The sequence below is a fragment of the Hippocampus bargibanti genome, linkage group LG03 (assembly GCF_051943395.1).
Source record: "Hippocampus bargibanti isolate YZ-2025 linkage group LG03, ASM5194339v1, whole genome shotgun sequence".
NCBI classification, from domain to species: domain Eukaryota; kingdom Metazoa; phylum Chordata; class Actinopteri; order Syngnathiformes; family Syngnathidae; genus Hippocampus; species Hippocampus bargibanti.
Window position 1 is genome coordinate 20,151,709 of NC_142736.1, and position 18,821 is coordinate 20,170,529.

At 39.3% G+C, this 18,821-nt stretch overlaps 2 protein-coding genes across 2 annotated transcripts; both read right to left on the reverse strand.

Annotated features, from left to right (window-relative positions):
• Positions 1 to 1,390: 1,390 nt before the first annotated feature.
• clec3a (C-type lectin domain family 3, member A) lies at positions 1,391 to 3,602 on the reverse strand. The gene is made up of 3 exons (XM_088991308.1): positions 2,858 to 3,602; positions 2,689 to 2,769; positions 1,391 to 2,406 (listed from the first exon to the last, which is right to left on the reverse strand). The coding sequence occupies exons 1-3, from the start codon at positions 3,111 to 3,113 to the stop codon at positions 2,009 to 2,011; spliced, it is 735 nt and encodes a 244-aa protein (XP_088847434.1). The 5' UTR covers positions 3,114 to 3,602; the 3' UTR covers positions 1,391 to 2,008.
• Positions 3,603 to 4,228: 626 nt separating this feature from the next.
• Positions 4,229 to 18,737, reverse strand: vat1l (vesicle amine transport 1-like). Its single transcript, XM_088992487.1, has 9 exons — positions 18,249 to 18,737; positions 16,766 to 16,895; positions 13,603 to 13,818; positions 13,349 to 13,491; positions 12,385 to 12,488; positions 10,399 to 10,454; positions 10,078 to 10,272; positions 7,486 to 7,569; positions 4,229 to 6,008 (listed from the first exon to the last, which is right to left on the reverse strand). The coding sequence occupies exons 1-9, from the start codon at positions 18,461 to 18,463 to the stop codon at positions 5,910 to 5,912; spliced, it is 1,242 nt and encodes a 413-aa protein (XP_088848613.1). The 5' UTR covers positions 18,464 to 18,737; the 3' UTR covers positions 4,229 to 5,909.
• Positions 18,738 to 18,821: the final 84 nt, after the last annotated feature.

Genomic DNA, 18,821 nt, shown 5'->3' on the forward strand with positions numbered 1-18,821 from the left:
ACATGTTTGTTTTGGCCAAGCTTTCACGTCAGATGCCCTTCCTGATTGCTGTGGCTCTTTTATGCATTGGTAATTTATCATGTCATATATGCCTGATGTCCCACGGTATATAAAGTCAGATTACATGAAGGTTTCTCCAAATCAGTGTGTCAGTTCTCTTCTACGTGTCTTCTGCATCCACCCTGCTCTTTGTAGTTACTGTACTTTGTATGTTTCTAAATTAAGATTTTTACTTCTCAACACTCATGTCTTGTTTGTTTATGGGACCAAATTCCGTGCCTCCCGTGACAGAAAGATCTACAGTGTATGAACAAAAATATATTGAATTGAGGTGTGTGCTTTATACAGTGTTATCCGCACTATCGATTACACAAGGTTATGTGGTGCCCTCTTTTGAATTTCTTATTCTTGAGATCTTGTGGTTTACTTCACCTTACCTGAGATCATTTTAGATGATTTCTCAATTTAAAGAAAATGTGTGCGCTATGGTGTTGTATGTGAAATTGAACTCAGCTCTCCTAAAACTGTATTTAGTCACATTCCCTCAGTAATTTAACCAGGGAAGCAATTCCTTTTCACATAGGGCCAGATATTTTTAAGTTTTTTTCATCTGTGGTAAATTAAAAAGGCCAAACTGTGTCTAAATCATGATTTAGACAGTTTTGTATTATGTCTGAGTGATATAAAATAGTTAATATGATAGAATATAATAAATAAATATGCAAAGTAGATAAATATGCAAAGAACACAGATATCAGGAAGGGGTTAATACGATTTCACAATGTTGTATCTGATGTATTTACAAGTATTCTGTTTATTGTACCTTGTGCCATCTCATTCGAGAGCATTGACTTGTTCCAACCGTCAGTGCACATTAGGGATGAGCAAATTAAGCTTTTGTGAAGCATTGAACTACGTCTGACACTTTTTTAAAATGGGTTCATTAGTTGAAGCATTATCATCAAGCATTATCTCTGCCAGTGAAAAACAAGGTTGCAGTGGTTTCAAACATTTTTGTTTTGAAAAATGGTGGTGCTTAAATGTGATGGCTAACACCCAACAAAAAAAAAATCTGTATATTTTTCTATCTTAATTTCTCCAACTTGATCTGAGGCTGTATTACTTGTATAAATGTATACGAAATATATCCGGTGATAATGAGATACATCCAGTAACAGACTCATATGTGAACTTGCAATACACTGACATAATATATAAAGTCACAATGTTTCCTCGGGGGCCAGTTATTGATTATTTTGACTCTTGGCTTTGTTTATGGCCCTTGAGGCCTTGAGGAGTTCCCACCACTGAGTACAATAAAGGAATAAGATGAATGTGTTCCTCCATTGTTATAAAGACAGAAGCAAGTAAGGAGAAAAGACACCAAACGTGAATTGATAAGTACATTTATTGTACACACAGTAGTGTGTTTTATATTTACAGATTGAATGCTTGTAAAGACACTGGGAATACCCATCGTAAATGAATATTGTTATTGCATGCATCGTGAGCAGTACTAGCCATAGAGAGGTGAACACCTTTGCACACCTTCAGAAAAGGTAAATGAGGGAGTGCATGAGGGATTGCTTTGAACGGTAGGAAAACATGTTCAACCATTGCTGCAAATGTTAATTGAGCACTTTACATCTAAATCAATTTGTTTTGAGTTGTTAGAACATTAAAAACATTTTGACTTACAAGTACACTTCAATAGGGTGCGTTTGGGTTGTACAGATAGAGATTCATAAATACAGCCTTGTGGGATGATCAAAGGGCAACCTCAGATTTTTTTTTCTCTTTCAAAAAGTTACAAAATCAAAAGCAGAACAAGCATAGTCGTGGAACGAATTAAAACTAGAGGGTCGGGGAACTTAGATTTTTCTCATTTAAAAAGCATGTGCGAATTTGAGCAATTTGTTGGTCTAAGCCACTATTTGAGGAAATACTGGACTCTGTTATCTTTCAGTTTCATCCGTTGATCAACAAAGGAGAACCAGACATGTGGCCTTTAGGGAATAATATATTCACAAATATACTTTTTCACACTGCGACACACCTCATCGTACCACTTGCCCTGCGCGGCCACTGAAAGAGACACACAGCTCTCCCGCTTGCTTCCTGTGGGCTGCTTCTTGGAGCGGTCCCAGTTGAGATAGTTAACCGGTTGACTATTGACGTCAACATACTGGCCTTCTTTCACAATGTCCGCTACACCGATCCAGAAGTCCTTGGAGCCTGGAGAACTTCTCTTGGCATAGTCGCGAAGGTCATTGTTCTCCATGGAATCTCGCGGAGTCGCAAGTGTTCCTCCTTGTGCGATGCAGTCTTCGTTGGCCTCATGGTAGTGTTTGGGTTCCTCAATGGTGAGATAGCACTTTTTGTGAACTTTGATGCCACGGAGGCAAACTGAGAACAGAGACGATATCGTTTCATTCATTTCGAACGATAACACCCAAAGAATATATTCCTGGGTACTGGTAAAGTGGTGAGATTCATGGCTGGTCAGGCACTAATGTTAAGTCTAATTTTAAAATGTATTACAAATTATAGAAACAAAAATAATTTAGTAAATATAACTGAGTTACACTTGATGAAAATGAATTGCTCATTTCTAGTTAAGCAAATAAAATATAAATGCCAGGACACCTTTGTACGAGTCCAAAGACATTATTTTTGGGAGAGCGGTACCTGTCTGCAGGGCCTGCATCTCTTTCAGCAAATTCACTTCCCACCACAACTTCTCAAGCTGGCCCTTTACATCATCTTCCTCTGCAACTCCCCATATAAGACGGAAATATTATATAAGGTCAATATGAGCACACGGTTGACAATGTGCCTGATGAGTGTGCATGATTACCCGTTGTTCGAGGTGACACGGCCTTCTTGATGTGAGGCGGGAGTCCGCAGATGGAGTGAAGCAAAGAGAGGCACAGGACGAAAAACGCGGGGAGGCGCAGACGTGTCATTTTGAACGCCGAGCACAGTACTACACCTTGTGCTCCCATAAAACGACTCAAAAAGTCTGAGGACGGCGCAGTATGTAGTACTTCTCTATGTGCTGTTCTGGAAGTTGCCACTGCATTGGCCCGCTTGATGTTTGTTTTTCCAAACATGGGGAGGAGGTAAGAGAGCTATTGGCGTGCAGGGACAAATAATGTCTTCCTTGTCTTGAGATTTGGGAGAAATATTGACTTGGAACACGGTGCAGTGAGCAGTGTGTCCTTTCATTTGACAAACTGGAAACATCATTAACCGTTTGGTACTTCCTTTTGCTGCCATCTTTGGATGTGCAAGGTCTGCTTTTGACAAGTAACATGTCACCGTAAACTTGTTCGTCAACCCAAAAATGAAAACCTAATCAACACTATCAAAAAGTCAAGAAGTCATTTGTGCGAGGCAAGGTTTGTAGGGATACTTGATTTGATATTTATTTAACTTCTCGCGCTTAATAATCCTTTGCTATATCGTTGTTTTTAGTTCAACATACTGTATTTTAAAGTAAATATTAGGTCCAATCTGGTGTGTTTTTTCTTCAATGTGTGACTGCTCAATTGCAGGGTTGAGGAAAAGGGTGTCGAACATCAATCACCTTCAAACTAGGACCACCCTTGTTTTACGTTTGCTGCTCTCTATTCAAATATATATATATATATATATATATATATATATATATACAGTAAAGTCTCGTTATATCGATATTCAAGGGAGTCCGAAAAAATATCGATATAACCGGGACTATCGATATATCCGACCCTGTTTGCATGTAATTTTCTCAGTGCGTGCATAGAAATAGTATCGATATAACCGGGACTATCGATATATCCGATATCGATATAACGAGACTTTACTGTATATATATATATATATATATATATATATAATGATTTCTGTGTTGCATTTTTCTTCTATTTATTGTTAGTTTTTACAACGTGCTGTATGCTGCTTTCCCTTATGCTGTTTAAGATTTAAGCAACACTGTGAAAAAACAGCACTGCTTTACACCAGGTATAATTTTTGATACATCTCTTGAATTTTCAAATCAGTGAACCTAATGCATATTTTTGAACTGTGAGGAAAAGCAGACTATGACACGAATAAGAAATAACCCCGTTACTCTTGACAGTGAAGTATATGTAAAAACATACAGGCAACCATGCTACAATTGTATTTGTTTCTATTGTTATATTATTGTATTTCAAGTCGGAAAATGACCACTTCCTCACCTGGGTACTTTGCAGATCCATTTATTTTCATGTAAACAAAGTCCACAATGAAAGATTGCAAGACTGGACAGAAGTAGTCAACAACAAGTAAGAAACAAAACACTGAATACTGTACTTTTCCTTTTATCCTCCCCAATGAATTATGACAATACGTGAACACAAATATACACATACATACCAAAAAGCATGCGCCTTGTCCTTTTCTCTTATCAACATACATATATCTATTTGTACTAAATACTGATATGGATTTTGAAAGTGACTACACCTCCAGAACATTCAACAGATAGTGACTTGTCTATGCTGTATAAGAGGTAATGTGAATGTTAGTTTTGATTTCAATGAGCTGATGGAATCTTCAACAGCTTGTTTTCATTGACCTGGCACTTGAGAAAATACATCCAGCTGTGTGAAAAGCGATTCAAGTTTACTTTTAGGCGAATTTGATGACATGCGGGACTTGGTCTTAATAAGTCATCAAGTGGTTGTAGTATTCCCTGCATTTGATGGTGTTTCTAATTTTGATGGATTGTGTTTATTCTAAAAATGAGCAATCTCTCAGGGCATGTTTATTTTGAGGCACCAGAAAGTAAATACTTTGGTCAGACAAGTAATAAAAACTCTTCCCAACTGGTAGTCTGACTAAAGAAATCATCTGATATATTTTTACAGACATTCGGATATATTTCAGTTTCTCATATTTATTGTGGTGTTTTTTTTTCTTTTTCAAATAAAAGTCTTGCTGTTGTCGAGTAACAAAACTCAAGTTGGTAAATGTTGAGTCATAAACCTGATTTTCATCAATCCAATTGCTGTGTAAATTGATTAAGATACAGTAAAGTCTCGTTATATCGATATCGGATATATTGATAGTCCCGGTTATATCGATACTATTTCTATGCACGCACGGAGAAAATTACATGCAAACAGGGTCGGATATATCGATAGTCCTGGTTATATCGATATTTTTTCGGACTCCCTTGAATATCGATATAACGAGACTTTACTGTATCTTCAAATGCCATTCCCAGTGCATAACGTAACTATACAGTATTTGATTACTTTTAATCCACAAGATACAGATAAATTTGTTTTCTTGGTAGCCTGACATTTTGGGAAAACATCTTCAAGTATCAAACACAAGGCACATGTGATCCCATAATACAATGAGGTTGGCACCTACCTGGATGCTGAAGAATAACGCTCGGCATTTATGCATTTTACCACCACTATCACCTGGCACCTACCTGGATGCTGAAGAATAACGCTCGGCATTTATGCATTTTACCACCACTATCACCGCTAAGTACAGGGGGGATTTTTTTAAACATTTTTTTTTGTTGAATTAATTGACTTTGTATTCAATCCAAAAGTGACTACAATTCTGTATTTCTTAAATAGTTTCCGCACATCAGCAAGGTTAATTGCATATTATTCTATGTTATGAATTCAATGTATTCAATAGATTGTTGAAAAACAAGAAAACAAAAACAAGGATACACTTCATCCTTTTCACATGCAAAACAAGTGAGCAGGTCGTTTTCCGGACTTACAATTGCAAGTAACAGCAGGAAATGAGCAAGATGAATACTTACACGAGAACGATACATGCACAAACAACGCACATCTGTTGTGATCCTACAAGGTGAACCCGTTGGGGACGTCTCATGGCATTTTAGGTTTGTTCTAATGGATAAAAGGCATGCGCTCTTTGCTGTCATTGTCCCCCTCAGGCTCCTCTTCTTCCTCCCCCGCTTCACTGGTCTCAGTGCTGTCACTGGCCATCTGATGGTGGGGGAGGAAAGGATTTATTGGTCCATCAGGGACCAGATAACAAGGTGCGCACTCAACACAAATGTACACTGACACACTCATCTACAATACAGCGCTTCCATATTTGAAACATGATGAGGATTTGACCTCCTATTCCGAATAATTTTTTGGGGCATCCGTGATGTGTTTTTCATCTGATATGGTTGTACAGTATGCAAACAACACACAGTGGCACCTTGACTTACATTATGAGTGGAGCTCACCACCAAGTGTTTGTGATGTGAGGTATCGTATGGTTGACATTTTGACTTGACTTGCAAGCAAAACTTAAAGAGGCAGATAGTGACACTGAAAAAATATGCAGGCCAACTCTCAGTTGAGGTTTACTGTCTACTAACTGTTTACTGAACATTAATTAACCTGTTGCAGGTTGTAAAATTGCTCACATCATTTTTTTCCAGGAAAGTCGTCCAGCTTACTGCGAACTTGCAATGCAAAGCGCTACAAATGGGCAAATACAACTAGCATCCATGTTATGATGTTGTATCTTTTTAAACTACAAATATTTGAACATATGCAACAAATGTGAAAACAAACAATAGATGCAAATATAATCAGTAGCCTCTACAAAGATTGACTTATACTGCAGTCATCCGCGCATCAACAGGTTCGTATTAATAATTCTTCTCAATACTTTTTCATATTTCGTCATATTTGTCTGGTCTTTTTCAAAACTGTTCATGTTATCCAGTAGAATAACTTACAATTAGTCATCTACCCCATCCCCTTGCTTTTAGACAAAAATGTCAAATGAATATGTACTGTATATTTTTTGCAAATAATTTGGTGAGTGAAGGAAAAATCTAATCATTTTTATACTTTATTTTATATATTTATTATCATTTTCATTTGTATTTATTTTTTGCTATTCAAGGCCTGGCCCCATCCTTATCCCCCCAAAATAGCAGGGGTTGACTGCATGACACTGGGTAACTGTGAGCTTCTTATTCTGTTATGATCTGAATGTACATATCTTACTTTACCCTGGTTGGAATTGCACAATGAATAATTCATAGGGCATAAACTGTTTCATTCGTTACATTCAATCTAATTCTGTTGAGGTTTTGCTTTATTGAATAAATTAAAAAAATAGAGATCTCTTTTTCTCATTAAAAAACAAGCTCTGTTTGATTGGTGGGCTGAAAAAGATTAATGACATTCATGTGTTTTAAGTTACCAGCGTGGTCAAGGATTGAATTAAACTCATGAGTCAAGGTACCACTGTATTCAAAACACATTTTCTTCAGACCAGTGTGCCTCAGATAAATAGATATGAACAGTAAATACATCATGTCAGTTGTTAAATGTTCTGTAAAGGGGTTTCTTACATCATCAGCTGTTGTGAAAGTGCAATATAAATAAAGATGTAGAGTTTTGTTCTGTAAAACATGAATGTCTGATAGAGTTATCAGTGAGAAATTGCTATTACCAAGGGAGTGGGTGACTTCTCGACATCCAGAATGAGTTTTCCAACATTGCCTCTGTCGTGAATTCTCTGCATGGCCTCCTTAACCTGACAAAACAGTCAATGACAATTTTTGCTTTGTTTTCATAAAATGGAGTGGGAGGAGCTAGTCATCATCTGTAATATAATCAATAAAGCCACACAATCAACTCTCAGTATATTTATCATTATGGTGGGAAGTAAAACAAATACAGTATATGTGCAGTGCTATAGTAGTAAAGGTATATCTATAAAAGCAGTGTGTATACACTGAAGTGAAACATAAGCTCGAATGATAGGATAACAATAGAGAAACAAATCAGGGAACAAAAGAGGATGCAGAAAGTGCTTAAGACTGAATGAATGTCTGTGTCTTTGTGTTGTCGTATTATTTGTTATTTACTGTTTTTGGTTCGTTTGACTTCAAGATAGCGCCGCGAGAGTGGCTGCCTTTCCAGGAGTTCCTGTATTGTGTTTTTCTACTTCTTTCTTTCCTTTCTTCGTCCTTTCATAACTGTGCTGCTGTGAAATGTAAATTTCTCCACTGCAAAATGAATAAAGGACAATCCAATCCAATAATCCTCATATTAGAAAGGTTTGTGGTGTAAGGTCACCGTGGAAATGACGAACACAATTCTCTTTATTACTGCAAATCTACTATTTGAATGGCTTTTAATCAAAGGTAAAATAAAAAAAAAATGTTGTTGGTTCAAAGTTATGTTTGCTTTGTTGCTGTCAGTGACGTGTTGATATTTTTAAATCCAGGATTTCTTATGAAAGTTGATAACTGTCAAAATACTAACGAAATAAATAAATAATGCAGCTTCCGGTCGCACACAGCTTTTCATTATAGCAGCAAGAGAAGGTTACCATAGTCAACATAGAAACAATCAGGCTGTAAATTCTCCCTCCAGACATATGAACAAATGAGACCCTGATAATGCATCCCACACCACCTACCAACCAAGACAAGACACCCACCCTTTCCTGCGCTCAAAGAATGATCACCACATTTAATGGTTTAAACAAAACAAATTTCAACCATTAAAAAGACGTCTTTCTCTACGTATAGTTTGACTCCTTATTGCTGTATAACAAAGAAATACACCGGTTAAAAATTCTCACTTTAGAGAATGATGAAGAATTACATTACATGGAAGAAAACGTCATTTCATTTATTAGATATCATTGTTATATGTCATTGCCATTGTCATTGATTATGTGTATCCATTAATTGGTGTTGGGAGGGCAGGTGGGTATACTGTACAATGGAGAGATGGCACACAGAGCGTATGTACTTCTGGCAGTGTGAGGCAAAGGTGTTTTAGTTCTTGTAACTCGTGATTTCAGATGTAGCTCATTGGTTTTTGCGTGGGAGAGACGTAATTGCGCACCAGAAAGATTTAGGACCTACCAACCATCTGTGGGAGAACGTCCATATCTGACAGCATCCCACACAAAATGAAGCGTGACATCAGCCAATTTGCTGTCCATGAGGTGTACAGTGATATTTTCAAGAGGGCAGGTAAATATAACTAAAATTGTTGTACAAGTGTGCACACCCTCTTGTAACTGGGATGTGGTGGTGTTCAGAATTGGCAAGTCAAATCCCAGTCATATTAACTCATTCACTGCCATTCGCGAATGTATTCGGAAATTGAAAACCATAACATGGAGCGCCATTCCCGAATTTGTTTGGGTTTTTGCTTGCGGGGGGATGCATTTAAAGCTTCGGTCAGTCCTCTAGCAATGTTTTTCTCTCCCACGAGGGCACAACATTTGCCTTTTTTACAGCCACCCCCATTTAAAGCTCAGATAACTCCAAACCCATATAACTTAGGAATTAATTCTCTTTTTTTCCACTGGAGTGGACATTATTGGGTTAAAAATAAAATAGTCCTATCAGACATATTTTTGCACATCGTCTGGCAGTGAATGCGGCATGAGGAGTCAGCACATACCTTTTCGCCATTTGGGTGCCTTTCATTAACCCTATATAAATATTGAATTAATAGCAGACAATGCGTTAACAGTAACCAGGCTAAAGCCAGTGTCTGCCCGGATGCCCGAGGCATGTAACTTTTATGCCGGGCGTACGACATCAAGAACCTCTCTGCCCGGGTGGCCGACAACTCCCCCCCCCCCCCCCCCCCCCCCCCCCCAGGCAACTTTATGGTCGGGCAGGCAACTTTTCAGAGTTGTCTTCCCTGGTGTCCGCTAACTTTTTGTCATGAGTTTCAGACACTGCTAAAGCTCACATTAAAAGTTTTGAAAAATATTTAGACTGTTTAATATTTTTCCCCCACAAAACTGCTATTTGAATTACAGTGTGGATTTTATGCTGTATGTCACTTTGGAAAATAAACTCTGATTTTTGCCATTGTGCTGTGCAGTGGTTCACCAGGCTTACTTAGTGTACTCCATGCCGTAGTCAAGAACACGCGACTGGCGGCTAGTCCAGGATGCAGTCTGTCTTTTGCCCTAATAGCCTCCTCCCCTCGCCGCAACCCTGACCATGATTAGTGGCACCGATTGATGCTTTACAACAGACCTCTTCGATGTGATTATGACTCTTACCTCCTCCAGAGCCCACAGAGAATCTACCACAGGCTTGATCTTCTTTTGGTCATAGAGGCATAAGAGTTTGTCCATGGCTGATTTCACCAAACTAGATACTCCCTGCCTGAAGAGGAGGTTGGGCAACGAAAACCCGGCCATGACTTTGTTCTCCTCATACAGTTTCATGGGGTTCACTTTCTCCACCTGCCACCACTTGCAAGAAATTACATCATATGTCACAGAGATACAATTCAGTTGAGAATTGAGGATTTCATCTGTAATGGTTTAAGGGGCCAGTCTGCTTTCAAATGACGAAGACAAACGGAATTTGTGACTCACAGATTTTGCAAAGCTGAAGAAACTCTTTGTCTCCCCAGTTACCATGTTTGATGCGCCTGAAAAAACAAAAATAAAAGGATTCTTTTGTGCTGTGCAAATGGCTGGACAAAGGTGACTGGACAATAACAAGCAAAGCATGAAGGCAGAGGGGGGAGGACCAATTGGCACCTCGAGAATTCAGGGTCCGTGCAAGCATGCCTTTGCAATATAACTCACACTAATCGTTAATTGGCTGCTAATAGCGTTGCTTAATTCATGAGGTTTGACAAGAATTAATAAGTGATTAACAGGCGCTGGATAAGAGGCTCAGCAGTGACTGGGAATATATTTTATACCTGGGATATGTTTTATGTATGGAGCATTACAAATTCATACTCAAACAGGTGAGAATGGACCAGGTTTTTCAGCACAACTACCCCTTTCTTCAAGAGTGTAAACTTTCCTTTTTTCTGCCTACAAGGAATAAAACAATGAGACAGAGCAATACGGATGTGCATCTCTCGAATAAAATACAATTTGATAGGTTTCCATAAATGGGATTGCGCGACAATTCAAGGAACAGCTCATTAGGTGTTATGACTGGATTGTTTGATTTAGCGGGATTATGATTAAATTCAGGACACACATGAAACGAGTCAAGCTTGTTATTATCCAAAGCCATGTTTTAGGAGCACCTTATCTGGGAAATTACTTCCATACATGTATTTACTCTTCAAGCTCTGTGAAGTGGCCAGTAAGACAGAGCGACCGGCCCTCCTTAAACAGACTTGCCAGCAAACGGAGCCGTGCAATATTCATTCAGTGACTGATGATCTCTCAGTGCTCGCTTGGCTTGACTCAAGCTAATGTTGCTCGAATGAGAACTCTGTTTTCCTCATCTGAGCTCGATTTCTGCTCGTATGATATTTAAAGTGAGCTGATCATCCTATTTATTTATTTTTTTGTCACCCACGTTGTGCATTGGACAATAATGAGCTGCGAATGGCTTGTGTTGCATTGATCACCGCCGTCTATGTCTGCTTTCTTGTAATTTGGCTGGTGATCTAAAGCCTGTGAAAATACAACCTTTCCTTCCTACCCTTAGTCGCACACATACCCACACCCACACACACCCCAGTCAACAAGGTTTACATTGGAGAAATCAGCGTCCTCATTATAAAAATAATAAAATGAAAGTTGGGTTATGATTGAGCACTCATGCAAATTTAGTTCATTTTATGTTTTCATTTACAGTACACAGTGCTTTGACACAACGCCATATTTGATTATCTCAGTTAAAAGTGTCGTTGTCACTGCCGCAATGACACAGCACATCAACCATCGGGAAGGTTTTTCTTTTTAAGTCTAAAATAACATACTTCAATCACAAGGACTGAACCCAGGATTTTTCTTTTTTGTCCTGCTTGAAATGTTTTCTCCGTTTTGCAATACTAGCATTGGCCTCACCGGCGTTGCAAACTCTGATGTGAGAATGGTGTGAGAGGCCAAGAGTGAGGTGTAGATCAACTGCAAAGATGTAATGTATTAGTAGTTGAATTTACAATAATGGCCATTATATGCCCAACTATTTCTATGTAGTATCCTTCCGGTCAGTTGTTCCAAAATAGCTTTCACACTTTTGCAATCCTCATGTCGATACAGTACATCACACGCATAGAGAGGAGAGTCCCATCCAGTTAAGCCTATCTGTTGATAAAATATGCTCAGACACATTTTCACTTAAATCCAAAAATCTGATTCTGCATTTGTTTTCAACAGCTGATTTGTGACCTAATTGGAGTAACCTCTGAATGTGTGTCGTAGTTATGAGGTTTACCCCGTCTACTCATGAGGACAAGCGGATCTGATGATGGATGGATTACTTTGGTATTGTGTTTTTTTAGATAAAAGGAATACATTTTCCTGTATTTAAACTCAGGGTGGTATGTCCATAATGTTACAGAGGCTTACAATGATAATTATACTTTTTTACAACACAGTTCTTACCATAAAGAATGTACATTCCCAGTGGCCTCAGCAGACTGAGACCTTTGCCTGTGTTTTCCCCACATAGACAGTCCAACACAATGTCTACTCCCTCTGGAGATAACCTAAAACAGAAAGAAAGTTAAGGTTCAGTGAGGGGGGAATAATGAAGTGGTAATAAAATACATAACATGAATCTCATATTGTTTATTACTAAAACAGTATATAAATCAAATAGTAAATGTAAATGCATTGAATTTCAAAGTTCAACATACAGTTGCTGTAATGTACTTGGGCAGTGATTCTTGTAAGAGTCTACGGGAGGTGCTCCTAATAGCACACTTTGACGATCACAACAGGCTTGCATTCTGTTCCATAGTAATCACAGTAATGCGTGATCATCAGCCCAAAATGAACATGAATGAAATCAGTGCTATAAAAGGATGAAAGGCATGCCAGTCTCCAAAATTCCTTGGTTTATGCTTTAAGACCTGACACCTAAATGTCTTGGTGGTCTTGTGATTCACTTTTGTCAACATACGCATTTGATTGTACTTAGGTCTTGATCCTGGCTGGAATGTGTGGTACAAGGGGATGAAAGGAGAAATTAATCCAAGACTACTCTTGATATGCAGTCAACAAGCATGAAATAATGGGTCATTGCAACTTAAAAAACCTATTTACTACTGCAGCTATATGCCTGGATTTGGGTATAAGATTGTATGAACGGGAAAACAAATATGAGTTGGAACAAACTGAAATAATCCCTCAATGTCGAAAACCAGGCTATCATGATTTGGCACCTGATTGGCTCAATTTCAGACCCCCACTGCGCTACTGGGATTAATCCTTGGTTGCCATAGGGACCATGACAACAGACTACTCGACAGGTGAGGTCCATGCTATCACAAAAAGTCCATTTTTGCTAGTTTTGAAAAGATCACAAATACAGACCCCATATTACAAAGCTAGAATTCAAGCTTACTTTTTCACTTCTTGTACGTAGTCGCTGTTTCTATCAAAGAGATGAGTCACAGAATCTCTGATTGAGGAGTGTTTCAAACTTGAGGAGATCCCAAAAACAGTGACATTAGGTACAGTGGAGCACAGCTGAGCCACAGCTTGACCCTGAAGAGAAAAATGGCATTCAATGGTGGATCAGCATCTTGTAGTGTTAATGGACGAGCAGAATAAACAATTCTATTTACAATCACATTCATATGAAAGGCAATGACTTACAACAGCACCCCCAGCTGAGTGCACCAGCACCGACATTCCCTCTCTCAGTTTGGCGATCTCAAAAAGCATCATGTAGGCAGCGATGTAGTTCAGAGCAAATGCACCGGCCTCCGCAAAAGTCATGTCATCTGGCATTTTGTAAACAAACTCCTCTCGTGTGCAGACAACTTCTGCCCAGGCATTGTAGTTGGCAAAAGCCATCACCCGGTCTCCTATCTGAGAGAAACATGTCACATACAGAGATGGTAACAATATTAAATTATGGACTCCAAGACCATGAAAAAGTGAATTCTGAGAATTGTTTCTAAATACATGATGGGTGTTTGAAGCTACGTGCCGAAATCAATTCAGAACTTCAATTGTGAAAATGTGGCATTGGGCTTTTTTTCATCATTCCAGTTTTCCTGATGTTTTGTGGGCGTGGCTAAAATGGTGCATTAACGGTTATTTGGTGCCATTGTAATATGCAGTTCGCAGTTACTCCAAAAATATGTCTTTTTTTTTCGGATAATCCATTGTTGTAGCCACTTTAGAGATCCTTGTTAGGGACTGTGAGTGAATGGATGACACACAGTGGAGATGTCATGAGATATATATATATATATATATATATATATATATATATATATATATATATATATATATATATATATATATATATATATATATATATATACACACACACACAACCTGGATTGTATTGTATTGATTTAATAAACTGTGTGCCCTGCGATTGGCTGGCAACAAATTCAGGGTGTCCCCCGCCTGGTGCCCGAAGACAACTGGGATAGGCTCCAGCACCCCCCGTGACCCTAATGAGGAATAAGTGGTACGGGAAATGGATGGATGGATGGATGGATGGATGGATGGATGGATGGATGGATGGATGGATGATTTAACAACCAATGTTGTTAAAGGGCTATCTATGTAATTCAATGTGTACTGTATTGATTTATATGATGACTTGTATGCTAGGCTGGACAGCAAGGAAGGCGAGAGTGATCTTTACAGGCTGGCGAGACAGAGAGACTAAGACGGTAAGGACTGCAGCAGGTTAGGGTGATTAAGGATAGAAATGACAATGTATTAACAGGTGCCAGTAGTGTGATGGCAAGATGGAAAGAGTACTTTGAAGAATTGATGAATGAGGAAAATGAGAAGGAACAAAGAGTAGAAGATGTGACTGTTGTGGACCAAGAAATAGAAAACATGAGCAAGGATGAAGTGAGGAGTGCGCTGAAGAGAATGAAGGGTGCAAAGGCACTCGGGCCGGATGGTTTACCAATAGAGGTGTCAGTTGTGTTGCTGACTGGGTTGTTTAACAAGATCTTCAATGGTGGGAAAGAGTAGTTAAAGCTAGACTAAGAGCAGAAGTGAACATCTGTGAGCAGCGGTATGGCTTCGTGCCAAAAAAAAAAAAGAGTACGACAGATGCAGTGTTTAATGTTGAGCAGATTCTTTACTTACAGACAGTGTAAATAAATACCTGACATGTTTCGGCGACTACTTCCGTCAGAGTCAGATGCAGTGTTTGCTTTAAGAATGCTGATAGAGAATTACAGAGGAGGTCAGAAGTAATTGCATTGCATCTTTGTAGATCTTGAGAAAGCGTACGACAGGGTGCCCAGAGAAGAGCTGTGGTATTGCATGAGGAAGTCTGGAGTGGCAGAAAAGTATGTCAGAGTGGTGCAAGACATGTGTCATGACGGTAAGACAGTTGTGAGGTGTGCTGTCGGTGTGACGGAGGAACTCAAGATGGAGGTGGGACTCCACCAGGGGTCAGCTCTGAGCCCCTTCTTATTCGATATGGTGATGGACAGGCTGACAAACGCTGTTAGACAAGAATCTCCTTGGACCATGATGTTTGCAGATGACATTGTGATCTGTAGCGAGAACGGGGAGCAGGTGGCGGAGAAACTAGAGATGTGGAGATATGGAAAGGAGAGGAATGAAGATCAGTCGCAGCAAGATGGAATATATGTGTGTAAATGAGAGGGACCCAAGTACAAGAGTGATGCTACAGGGAGAAGAGATAAAGAAGGTGGAAGATTTTAAGTACTTGGGTTCAACTGTCCGGAGCAATGGAGAGTGTGAAAAAGAGGTAAAGAAGTGCGTCCAGGTAGGCTGGAGCGACAGGTGTGATTTGTGATAGAAGGGTTTCAGCTAGGATGAAAGGAAAGGTACAAAAAAACGGTGAGGAGACCACCCATGATGTTTGGACTGGAGACAGTGCCACTAAAGAAAAGACAGAAAGCAGAGGTGAAGATGTTGAGGTTGTCTTTGGGAGTGACCAGGTTGGATAGGATCAGGAATGAGTATATCAAAGGGACAACTCATATTAGAGGCTTTGGAGAGAAAGTTAGAGAGGCCAGACTGAGATGGTTTGGACATGTCCAGAGGAGAGAGAGTGACTATATCGGGAGAAGGATGCTGAGCCTTGAACTGCCAGGCAGGAGACAGAGAGGAAGACCTAAGAGGAGGTTTTGGATGTTGTCAAAGAGGACATGAAGGTAGCTGGTGTGAGAGAAGAGGATACAAAAAACGGGTTGGATGGAGAACACTGATTCGCTGTGGCGACCGCTAAAGGGAAAAGCCAAAATGAAAAGAAGAAGAAAGAAGATTGATTGATATAGATAGCGCTTTAACAACAGAGGTTGCAAATAATGTATTATTGGCTATTTTTTAATCATCCAAGTTTATTGTCAAAAAACACTCTTCTCCGTGATGTGTCAAATCAGGAAGACATAGTCACACTTTACATGCATTGGAAGTAACTTCTCTGAATCTCTGGTGGAATTTATATTCATGCACCCTGGTTCATGTTTTTCCCATGTCGCTGCTCTCCTTGTATTTCCACCTCTCAATCAATCAAGACTAACTCTAATTCACTTGACCTTTCTCAGTTCTTTACACCATGTCATCATTAGTTATTATCAGCAGACTGCCCAGTCCAGTCATGGGTAAAACTCAAGTATACATAGTACAAAATACAGGTACCTGAAAAATGTATTGCTCAGTACAAGCGCATGCATTTTGTCTCTGCAGACAGGCAAACTATGTACAATATATTGAATGTACTGTATGTACATTAATTAATTTAATAAACGTTGTACGGCATTAATATTGTGTATTCCTGGCAGGAAAATATTTCAGTTTGACATACCTCAAATCTTTCTGTACTTTCTCCGACAGACTCCACAATCCCACAGCATTCAAAGCCGGGAACAAAAGGTGGTTTCGGAGGACTATCAATAGTCCCCTGACGTACCATCAAATCCAGGAAGTTTAAACCACTGAAAAAAAATCAAATACAGTGGATAATTGTGCATGATACATAATGTTTCATGCCATAGTGGACTCAGGTTATTTTTCTTAAATCAACTCAATGCATAGAATTGGATAGAATTTTTCATGCTCAAATAATAGACTCATTAGTTATCATGGGAGGCAGCACAATGCCCAAGTGGTTGACACATCCTTCTGTCTCACAATCCTGAGCCTCTCTGAGTGAAAATATTTTATGCCTCCCTCAGAGACAATATTAGTTTCTTTTAATTGACGCTGTTCATTCATTAAGGATGCTTCAAAACCACTTTTTCCAGGACAAGGACACAAATCTGAGTACTTGAGACTATCTTGCTGCTCCCTAATAATGCATGACGTTTTGCAATCCCAATGTTAAAAATCTGTTTTTTTTTTCCATAAAATATGGTACAATAACATACTTTTTTTTCTTGAAAATGGGATAAGTCGCACTCAAAAATAATATTTGTCATAACTGACATTTTAACATCCAATCGCATGCTTTTCTAACAGTCGTGCAGCTTGGCAGATAAAATGTAGCCTGTAACATAAGGGATGTCAGTTATCTGATGTCTCTTTCTGGACAATCAGAGGCACTGTGTGAAAGGAGGACTGCATTTTCCGGTGTATAAGGTGCACCGGAGTATAAGGCGCACCCCCAATGAATGGTGTATTTTCAAACCTTTCCCATCTACAGTATAATGCTAATAAATTTAAAATAAAACTAATAAATTTCAGTAACTGGCATTGGTAGCCTCCTACAGTAACCGATACCTAAAATACAGAATATGGAAAACTACTTGCCTATGCCTACTCAATATGATACAATTCTACACCCCTGCATCTACACAACCAACAAACTTATTGCGACATGAAGTGTATATTATCGTAAAGAAATTATGTTACTCTGTTGGACCTCATTAAAACGTGTAAGTGTACAATGTGGTGATAGGTTAACAGCCATCAGTGGTCGCATATGTTTCCCATAATGATCATGTTTATGCACTTGTTGTGGGCAATGAGTCATGTTCTCTGAATGCAAGGCCACATTCATCTCTCAAGCTGCCTCTGAATACAAGATTACAGTTGTATTTTTCCAGACTTTGTCACCTGTTTGTCTAAAAAGCCAACTGCAACGGTTCCGACATAAATATTAATCGTTACATGGGATTTAAATAGGTTTCAAAACGTCAGTTTGCTGTCTATTGATGGACAGGGGGAGGGGAACCTGTGGCTTCCACTGCAATAAAAATACAGTATACTGTGTCCCGTTTATATGATGACCAGTATTAAAAAACAACAATAATAACAAAATAAAACTGTGATAATTTGGTTATATTTACCATGCCTTAACGCGGATCTTCACTTCACCACGTTGAGGCTCGGGCATCAGCTTCTTGGTCACTCGGAGTTTGTTGAGCCCTCCGAAGCTTGATAACATCACCGCCCGCATCTCTTTCACATTCCCAGAAGATCCTCCGCTTACTGGTTTCTTCACCGAGCCTCTCTCTATCATGCAGTCGGTATCCTCAGTAATATCCGCTCCCTCTTGTGCCATGTCGGAGCCCGGCGGAGTGCGTCTCTCCGCTCCTCTTCACGGCTCACTGACGTGCTTTGCAGCCTGCAATCGTGGCGCTATGCACGCCAGCCCGGCCTCACTCAAACCGTCGTGCGATGCTTCATCCACTCACTAAAGCTTGTCCAAACCGGGATGATCACATTGTTATTGTTATCGACGTCATCTCATTTCGTGGATGAGCTCCAAAAATTGGTCATTTCAATGAACTGGGCGTAATTAGTGGTGCGTGTGTTCGTTTGAGTGTGCAGGTCGCCATCTGCTGGAAAATACGCCATCTGCAGTTTCTTAGAACTCAAACATCTTCACCCTTTCGGCCAGTCAGTCATTCAACAATTGT